At 37.9% G+C, this 10,271-nt stretch overlaps 1 protein-coding gene across 2 annotated transcripts in view; it reads right to left on the bottom strand.

The window, feature by feature from the left end:
* Positions 1–1,059: 1,059 nt before the first annotated feature.
* The window catches only part of ret (ret proto-oncogene receptor tyrosine kinase), a 33,288-nt gene continuing 24,076 nt past the window's right edge, over positions 1,060–10,271 (bottom strand). The window contains exons 12-21 of one of the 2 annotated variants that reach the window (XM_032554007.1): positions 9,473–9,726; positions 8,147–8,294; positions 7,945–8,052; positions 7,660–7,874; positions 6,784–6,906; positions 6,628–6,698; positions 6,096–6,233; positions 5,861–5,960; positions 4,801–4,948; positions 1,060–3,228 (exon numbers count right to left, since the gene is read on the bottom strand). In XM_032554007.1, coding sequence (XP_032409898.1) covers positions 3,071–3,228; positions 4,801–4,948; positions 5,861–5,960; positions 6,096–6,233; positions 6,628–6,698; positions 6,784–6,906; positions 7,660–7,874; positions 7,945–8,052; positions 8,147–8,294; positions 9,473–9,726 — 1,463 coding nt within the window. In that variant the 3' untranslated portion in view covers positions 1,060–3,070. Of the gene's footprint in view, positions 3,229–3,776; positions 4,949–5,860; positions 5,961–6,095; positions 6,234–6,627; positions 6,699–6,783; positions 6,907–7,659; positions 7,875–7,944; positions 8,053–8,146; positions 8,295–9,472; positions 9,727–10,271 lie in introns of those variants that run through there. The other variant, XM_032554008.1, reaches the window with a different exon arrangement.

The following is a 10,271-nucleotide window of genomic DNA, read 5'->3' as shown; positions in this document are numbered from 1 at the left end:
ATAATATAATATAATATCATATAATATAATATAATATAGTATAATATAATATAATATAATATAATATAATATAATATAATATAATATAATATAATATAATATAATAACGACAGACTGGAGACTTGTCCAGGGTGTACCTCGCCTCTCGCCCGGAACGTCAGCTGGAGATGGGCACCAGCAACCCTCTAAGGGACAAGGGTGTACAGAAAATGGATGGATGGATAATATAGGATGTCAAATAAGTTTTACTGCAGTTTCTTCATTTTACGCTGTAAATTCTCACTCTTAACATAAAGTTTACCTCTTTGTGAATAAAAGCTTTTGCAAATTCTAATTATTCTTTAAATAATACAAATGTAAACATAGAATAGTGACATGTTTGCTGCAGAAAAATCTACAGTGAACTAAATTTTTCTCAGAAGTTGCATGTTTTGTCTGCTGCAGTTCATGACCCAGAGCTGATATCTGTGATGACGCGCTAAATGAATTAATCCTGAAGTTGGTTCAGATACATGATGAATCTGTTTGATCTTTATCGTTTTTTATCACAATGTTTCCCAAAGTAAACCAGGAAATGTCATGAGGGCTTATTTTTAGTTTCACTAATTTCCTTCATTAAACCCATTAGAATTGACCCATTATGGACGGATTAATCTGTTATTTAGAAGGATTTGCCCTGATATCATACCAGCCATATTCTTTTGGGTTTTTAAAGACTCATTTGAAACATTATTGGATAATACGTCAAGTTAAATGGTTTTTAAAATCAGGAACTGAGGAAAATTAACTGTATGAACTGAATAAAACGTTAACATAACAAACTATGGTAAGATTATCTTTCAGAAACATATACATAATATAACAACATAATGTATACATATGTATGCATAGGAAGCATGTGTAAATTTGATTTTTAATTTCATGAATTCATTTATGTGTTGACTGAAGATAACCCCTCCATATGGCCACCTGTATAAAAACCCAGGTGTGCCACTGGTCTACTCCAATGTATTCCGAAATCAAATCCGCTGTATTGAACAAACTGCTCAAGCAAAGTGCTGATTTGAAGTTATTATTTTTTATTAACCAGAACAAAATCAAATACCATTACAGCAATAACACACATTGCTTTACATAATTATGACAGAGAATGTTAATGAGACACAGGATGTGCGCTGAGCCGCCATTAAGCCTCGTCTCCTCTGATTGGACCAGCCCTCCCTCTAGTGTCATTTTTAGTAAAAACCAAAGAGAAAAGTTAGAAAAAACAAAGAGTTCAGGCATTCATTTTTCTTTGGAAGCTTTGAAACACAAAGCAGGTGTTGTGAGTTTCAGGACAAAACAATCCAGTTATGAAAACGTTGTTTTTTTTGTCAGGTTTCTTCTGAATCTCCTGGGCTGAAACAGGAACCTCATAATCAGCTGGAGGCCGTCGTAGAAAGCAGCACAGGCACTTAAAAGACATCGACACTGACATACAGTCTGGTACAACAGTCATGCAGTGATACAGTTTGGTCAGCATGACCTGTGAGGTAATAACGAGGAGCGTGGGGCTGGTCTGAACGAAAAAAAATAACAAAACGGTTAAAAACAAACAAAATGGCGGGTATTGACCTTTTGCTTGTCACGTCACGCTATTCGGAGCGCAGCCCGTTCTGCCATGACGGACGTCGAAACAGCTTCAAAAAACAGAAAGCTGGTAGCCTAATATCGCTCTTATTTAATTGATTTCACTTTAAGAACAGACAGGGATACAAACTAAACTTGTAATTTTTTGTTGTATAATTTTTAATGAGGAAAGATACGGCGGCGATGGATATCAGCTGTCAAAGGTGTCTGGCAGCCCTCGCTGTAATGGCGGATTTGCAGCGAACACTTTTTTACAAGGTAAGAAGATTAACGATCATAAACTTTATAATGAAGTATGATTAGGAAGATGCAATCAAATATTGGATTTTAGAGAAGGTACAGGTTTAACCATTAGTAACCATGGAGAAAATGCCCCACCGTCATGTAGCCTAGCATGTCTGGGAAAAAAACTGGTTAGCATCTCGTTTTTAAGGCTGCTCCGGTTAAAGGGAGGAAACGTTGTTTATGATATAAATTGCGTGGTGTGAATTCAGGGTAAATTGGTAATTTTATCAACACATGAAGAGGAAGGAAACATCAGTCTCTAAACTAGCTGTTTCCAACTTCTGTAAATACCACTGTCCCAACCAGGCGTGTCACGTTCACAGACAAATTAGCTTGACTTGAACAAGAAGCAGACATGAATAAACTAGCAACAAAACAAGTTGGGAAAACAACTTAAGTCGCTCTGTTCAATACATATTTCTCATGTGAAGACACACTTCCGCAAAGTTTGTGATTGACAGCCATCTTGATAGGCAATCGCTATGACAACAATAAACAAGCCATAAGCTTAGAACTAGCTCTCAGTTTAGCTTATAAACAATATAAGTACATTACAACTATTACTCGATTACTATTTTTTGAATACACTACCCACATGTGTAATACTAAGATAAATATCAGTGACATTTACTGTAGTACTTATTGTTGAACTGGCAAAATTAGGTTTGCTAATGTAGCATTTATCTAAAGCTAAAACAGACATGTAGCCTATGTGTGGTTATTGCATGTTAGTTACTCTTACAGTCACCAGAACCTTAAGAGTTCGTACGTTTTTACAAATCTTTTGGAACATTTATTCCGTGTTAATAAGTATGAGATCAGAGGCAGCTTGTCCACATCGTCTGAGATATTTTTCTACTCTGTCTCATATGGGTCATTCCCGACAGCAGCCATTTTGTTCATGTATATTTCTCTCGCACACTGTCCAAGAGTTTCCACATATTTTCTTTTTGTTGGTCTCAAACTGCATGTGATTGCCTACCAAGATGATGCTGATCACTTCCAGTTCAGACATGTGGGAACCATCCTGCACTTCCGATGTCCACCATGGCACCTCCAGTGATTAAGTGACGTAGTTGCAAAGGGTCAATACAAACTCAGAAAAATAAATATACATCTAGCAGTTACCCATGTTTTCTACAGTGCAGCGTTGCCTTTAGCTATCGAGCTTGTCCACAGCTTTAGCGGGTGAAGGCAAAGCCATCCAGTTTGCATAAACACTATCATTGGCATATCTTGTAAAGACCGGATTAGTGGCATCGTGTCTGTTGAGAGGTACCGGGCTCGTCTCGGGCCAGCTGGGGTATGACATGCCTAAAAATGAGAACATATCATTTTTCTGCACTCTGTGAGAGGTAAACAGGCAGTAAGGCTCTGGAATCAAACTCAGTGGTGTTATTTACTGGCTGTGCCAGGTTTCAAATTTTATACAACCTAAAAAACACTTTACAATAGATTGCTAATAAATGGTTAATAGATATGTTAAGTTATCTATAAACACTTTATAAATTAATAACTGTTTATTATGCATGGGTTAAGGGTGAGAAGGAGCCAAAAATACACCTTTGTATTTTACCTGGATTTATTTGGCCTGTCGCAATAAATTGCTTGACAGAACAAGCTCAATAATTTCCATTTTCATGACTATCATCTTTCTCTTTTTTGTCTTTTGACCAAAAACTGAATAAAAATCTTCAGTCTGGGGTTTTTGTCTCAACTATCCCTTTTTTGAAGAATAATTACAGAATTCATTCATTTTATTTGTTTTTATTTATTCATAAACAAAAACAATTTTACAAAATTTTATTTTTAATATTTAAAATTTCTTCCAGTCCCAGCGTTAAATGTTCATTAGGGTTTAAAGTTTATTGATATTGAGAATGTGTTCTTACATTATTATACCATTAGTTGAAAATGGTCTCAAAATAAGAATATTATCATTTATCGCAATCTGTGAGACTGGATTTTTTCAGAAAGTTAATATTTAGCCTTCTTTTACAATTGTAAACAGAAACAAACACCTGACGTATTTCAATCTGTGTTTTATGAGTTTTAATAGGAGTAGAGATGAGAAAACTACTTTTTTAATAGTTAAATGTGACAGGAAACACATTTTTGTTCCTAAAATGTTAATTATGGAAAGACTAAAATAACTTACTGGAGTAGATAAACTCACCTATTAAAATCATTATCATCATCATTTTAAATAATATATCATCTTACCAGTGTAACTAATCTGTCTTAAATAAAATTAAGCTAATATTCATATTTTTGTGTAAATAATGAAACTGCCATTTTTCCTGGAGGTTTTCATGGTAGCCCGTTCTATAAATGTTTAATTACTTGTGTTTTTATGATGCAGTTTTTGTCACCTGAGAGTTGCATTCAAAAGCCTTACTGTTTACTCTGTTCAGCTTTTTAAAAACACATAAAAGTCTGAAGAATTACTTCCAAACCACAGTGAATCAGTGAGGACCTGTTTCAAATGTTACACTCCGTTCCCTCCAGTGTTTCAAACAATACAAGCTTTACGTGAAAATGAGCCATCTCCTAATTAACATCGATGATAGATGATAAATTAGAATATAGTCAATATTTACAAATGTTGTATTTTTTTGGTCAGCACACATTAGAAGCAGGTCCAAATAAAACAAAAGAAAAGACACAGGATCTTTTTTTTTTCTTTCTTCCCACACTGAGCCTCTCATTTACGGTGAAATGGGAGAATCAAACAGCAAAAGAAGCATGCCTAGGTCACAGTCACACACACTTGACTACAGATAAAAAAACTAAACAAAAAAAACAAAAACAGCCAATCACAGCTTGCCAAAACAGAGAGTCATGTGTCCTGTTTCTAAAAGCGAGTAAATGCGTGGGAGATTCTACCATAGAGCTTGTTTTCAATCCATGTGGAGGGGAGGGCTCGAGGGAGAGGGGCGTTATTACAGTCCACTAGTGGGGTGTCCTCTTCGGAGAGGGCGTCGTCGTACAGCAGGGCGTCAGCCGGCGTGGACGCCGCCAGGTCCAGGTAGTCCTGTGAGGAGCGGAGGAGCGTACAGTCAGGTCGGGCTGAGCTCATGATGAAGGTCAGACTCATGGAGACGGCAGAGTCCCGCCAGTAAAACTATTTAATTAAAACCCGGGACTGCCACTGTAAATCTCTGGGGAGGTTTTCAGCATTCCTGTCTTCAGTACCGACTCTGAACTCTTGAATTAAAGTGGTTACAGTGGGGATGGTCGCATTGTTGCCCCAGCTTGCACAAAGACACAATTTTCTGAGTCGAAACCACTGAAGATAAAACCATCTGTCAGATTGTAGCGCTGCATCGCTGTTTCAGGCTCCTCCACATTTTTATGGTCACAAAAATAAAACATTTCAGTTGGATTTAGCCCAATTTTAAAGTTCATAGGTGATTTATAGCAAATAATCTACAGCGGTCAGAATGAATGGATGGACTGAAAGAAAGATGGACGGTGGACAAGAGGAAGTATGATGTATGAATTGATAGAAAGATGGATGGTTGGCTGAATGTTGGCCAAATGGATAAATAGATGGATGAAACTCGGCTGTTTCAAAGAAGCAGCGAGGCTGACAGGTGAAGCATGATTGCTAACACTTGAAGCATTCTAGGCTAACATATAAATTGGTTTGGGCAAATAGTGAAGCAGATAGCTAACAGGTGAAACAGCTAGGCTAACAGACAAAGCAGTTAGTAAAACATGCGAAGAAGCTGGCTAACGTGTGGCAGCTGGGCTAACACGTTAAGGCTAACTGGTGTAGCAGCTAGACTAACAGGTGTAGAAGCTGTGCTAACAGGTGTACAACTGTGCTATGAGGTGTAACTGCTGTGCTAACAAGTGCAGCAGCTAGGCTAACCCCCTCTGAGGTCTGTCCCAATAGAACAAATGGATCCGGCCTCAGATCGTGTCAAACTGAACTCCATACCCGACTCTTCACCATCATCTTCTCCAGCTCTTTGCTGATATCTGAGAACGTCGGCCTCTTGTCCGGCTCCTGCTTCCAGCACCGCAGCATGAGGTTATACCTACAGAGGGAAAAACGTTCCACAGCTCGTGAAACACGAATCGTTTCTCCTCCCAACAGACTCGTTTCGCTCCATCTGGGAGCGGCGGAGGGAAGTTACAGCGGTCAGCAGAAATGCTAAAAGACTGGAGCTCACATTTCCTCAGAGCAGTTCTCTGGTCTCTCCATCCGGTAGCCGGTCTTGAGGAGGTTGAAGAGGCGTTCAGGAGCGATTCCTGGGTACGGGTTTCCCCCCAGGGTCACTATCTCCCACAGCAGCACACCGAAGGACCAGCTGGAAGACAGGGAAGCATTTTCCAGTCACAAAAACAGACAAACTGCCTTCTGATCCAAATCCCAAACTCTGGGAAACCCTGATCCATTTCCTTAATGCTACAACCAGAAAGTACTGATACGTTTAAAATAAACCCAGCATGAGCACGGTGAGAGATGACCTGAAACATTCATGTGTAACAAAAGAAATCTATAACAGGATAAATACTTGTAAAGTTTTCTTATTAACTACTGCTTTCATTATAAACTGGAGATCAGAGAAAGTTCCTTCCAATTTACAGAGATTCTGGATTTTATTTCTTCCACATGTATATTTTCTTAACTAGTTTTTTAATTTGTAACCATTATTGCTGATGTAGTTGTGAAAGTTGCATGAAAGATCAGCCCATACTCACACGTCGCTTTGAGTTGTGTAAATGTGATCGAATAGAGACTCTATCGCCATCCACTTCACAGGAATTCGGCCCTGTTGAACAGAATCAGACTTAGTTTGGGTTTTAACTTTATAAACTGTTTCAGTTTGCCTAAATTATATATATTTTTTCCCCAACCTTGCTCCTCTTAACATACGAATCCTCCTCATAAACGTCCCGGGACAGACCAAAGTCGGAGATCTTCATTTTTCGTCCCTCGGCGACGAGGACGTTTCGCGCAGCGAGATCCCTGTGAACGAGCTGATGGAGCAAAAATAAAACTCATTATTAAATTAAAACTGCTTTCATGTACAGCAGAGAGGATTTTAAACACACTTAAAACTTATCTTTCTCACTGTTTGAGTCAAATTAATATCAATTAATCGTGATTAATCAAATTAATCTCGATTAATCTGATTAATCATTTCGGGAATAAAAGAAAGTAAAATAAAAATGTTCTTTGCTTTTGCAGCTAATTGAAATCATTTTGTAATCCTAACTAATCTGATTTAATTTGTTATTATTGGTAATAAATATTAGATTTTAGTAATTATTTCAGCTTAAATGTTCAGTATAGGAAATGTTTAATTGCTAACAGTTAGGCGTGTCATGACAACAAATTTTGATAAATCATCCCAGAACTTATTGCGTTAAATTATAATATTGCCGTTTTAAGACCATTTTGAAGTAAAAGAACGGTAATAAAGTAAGAACACATTCTCAAAGCGCAATAAACTTTAAATTCAAGTTAACGTTTAACGCTGGAGCTCAAAGACATTTTAAATATCCAAAATAAATAAACAAAACAACAGAAATGTTAAATAAAATTAATTATGAAGTCTCTGTAAACATACAAAAAGGGCTAGGTGAGACCAAAGCACCAGACTTTTGTCATGTAGTTTTTGGTAGAAAGAGAAACAAAAATGATGCAAATGGAAATTATTGAGCTCATGCGATGAATTGATTTATTGGATATTGTCACAGGCCCACAGTGGGTTTAGTCTCTCCACATACCTTCATTTCTGCCAGGTACTGCATGCCTCTGGAAATCTGCCAGGCGAAGGAGATGAGGTCTCCCATGGTCAGCGCCCTGTCATCGGGGTTCTCCAGGTAGCTGGAGTTTCGGTTTGCATCCCTGCCCATGTAGCTGGGACCAACTTTCCTGCTCTCACGCAGGAAATTACGGAGCGACCCAAATTTGGCGTACTCAACGATGAGGTACAATGGCCCTATTGAGAGAAACGCAGCACTTAGAGGCAGAGCGGCGCACCCAGAGGAGGAGAAGTAGCGAGGCCTCACCGTCCTGGCTGCACGCGCCGTACATCTTTATGACGTGTGGGTGGTTGACTTGCTTCAGGAGGGTGAACTCGGACAGGAGGTCACGCAGCTCGGTGTGTGAAGCGTTTTCTGTTGAGAAGGAAGCAAGAAGCACCTCATCTTTTTCAGGCTCTCACTCCTCATATATCATCATTACTTCAATTACTTGCTTGGCCAGTTTTACCTTTAAGCATTTTCACAGCCACAGTGGTGTAACCGGCTTTTCCTTTCAGTCTGAACGCCGTTGCCTTGACGACTTTACCGAACTCCCCTTCGCCTAAAGTCTTCCCCAGGACCAGGTTTTTACGAGGAAACTCCCACTTTGGATCCTCCTTTTAAAACAATAACACATCATCAGAATTAGGTAGTAACTAGTTACTTTTAGGAGTAACTTTACTCCTAAAAGTAACTCAAACTGCACTTTTTACTTTTGCTTGAGTAGTTTTATTATGAAGTATTTCTGCTCTTACTTGAGTAAAATTTCTGTATTTTCTTCCCACTGAATGAAAAACAAACATGTTTTAACCAAAAATCCACCAGACACAGACCTGCAGTTTTTGTTGAAGTTCCATAAGTTTTTTTATATAAAGAAACCGGAAAAATATTGTGCCTGATTTTATTTTTTGTTACTTATGCAAATTATGGCAACTTCTGTCCTTAAAATACCAAAATTTCCACATAACTTTATTGTTTGGTGTGTCTGATGATGTAATAACTGATGTTTTGATCAGTTACTCAGTCCCCGAGTACTTTTTAACAAATACATTTTTACTCTTACTTGAGGAATTTCTTTGATGACTACTTTTTAATTTTGCTTGAATAAAATGTTTTAGTAGTGCTGCTTTTACTTGAGTGCAATTTTTGTATACTAACCACCTCTGCACATCATTTACTCAAAAGATCCAACTAGGGATGCAAATTACCAATTAATGAGTTGATCTAAAGTTGATTAGCGATTAATTGAGAAGCAGCCATTTCCTTAAAAACCCGAGTTTTATATTGTATCAAGAGGGTCATGAAACGTTCAGCCGGGCTTATGGGCGCCATGTTTTTCTCCGTTTTCCCCTCCGCTTTTCTGTCATCACATCCAGGCATTCTTAGTTCTGTTGAATAAAGCGCTATTAAGTTGATAACTAAAAGAGTTTTGTCGTGCGTTTATATTTCTAAACAGAACCGCATCAAGTTCATTTTTCATCCCTCACCGGACTCGTTTCCCTTTCCCCGTTCTGACATACCCGCCATCTTAGTTTCTTTATCAACAGACTCTCCGCTTAAGGATGACTAGCGGCGCCCTCTGCTGGATGGCGGTCAAACTACAACATTAAAACTAAGGTTTAAACGGACGTTAATCAATTGTAACTCATTTTAATCTAATAAGCCATTATTATTATTAAAAACTCAATTGAAACGAATTTCACTCTAATAATCCATTAATCAACTATTAATCATAAGTCGATCCCCAAATCCTACACATTACACAAAGTAGTAGGAGTCTGATAAAAGGTCTTACAGGTATTTTAAAGGTGTCTGCCTCTATGGATTCCTGTGAGCCCCTTCGCACGTTGTTGGCAGGGAAGCTGATGGGGTAAGACTGAGCTGGCCGGCGGAAGGTCATCTCAGCGAACGCGATGGGAGCCTTGGGTGAGTTCTTGTGGTACCGGTGGATAAAGTATGACGACAGGAGGACGGAAATGATGAAGCAGCAGAGGAGAGCGGTGGCAACGATGGTTTTACACATGTCGTCACATATCACGTCTGGGAACCCTGATGGACAAAACTATATATTAATAACAACTATATGCAAAATATCTGCACTCTAAAGTTGACACAATTTAAATTACTTCTGATATTTCTTTCTATGATTTTTTTCTAGTTTGCTAAAAGAATAAAATACTTTAAAGTATACATGATTACTTTGCAATTAATTATTTTATAACCAGTAAGTACATTAACATAAGCAAAAACAAAGTGTCAGAAAAGTAACATAGAGACTAAACTGACCATTCAAGTTCCAGAAAGTAAATTGGAAATTCCTGAAAAAGTAAACTATTAGTTCTGGAAAGTATTCTGGTAGTTTTAGAACATTCTAGAAAGTAAGCTACAACATTTGCTGTGGAATGTTTTGGTTAATTCTGGAACATTCCACAATAAGTAAACAATAAGCTTCAGAAAGTAACCTGACGGTTCTGTAATGTACCTCTTAAAAGTATTTTGTAAGTTCTGTGAAAGTAACCTGTAACTTTTGGACAGTGTCCATTTGATTTCAGGAAGGAAACATTTAAGTTGTATGAAAGTTCCTCAAATAACTG

Source organism: Xiphophorus hellerii, chromosome 22 (genome assembly GCF_003331165.1).
Source record: "Xiphophorus hellerii strain 12219 chromosome 22, Xiphophorus_hellerii-4.1, whole genome shotgun sequence".
Classification (NCBI taxonomy): Eukaryota; Metazoa; Chordata; class Actinopteri; order Cyprinodontiformes; family Poeciliidae; genus Xiphophorus; species Xiphophorus hellerii.
Note: the sequence above shows the minus strand (reverse complement) of the source record. Positions and strands in the feature narration are given on the sequence as shown.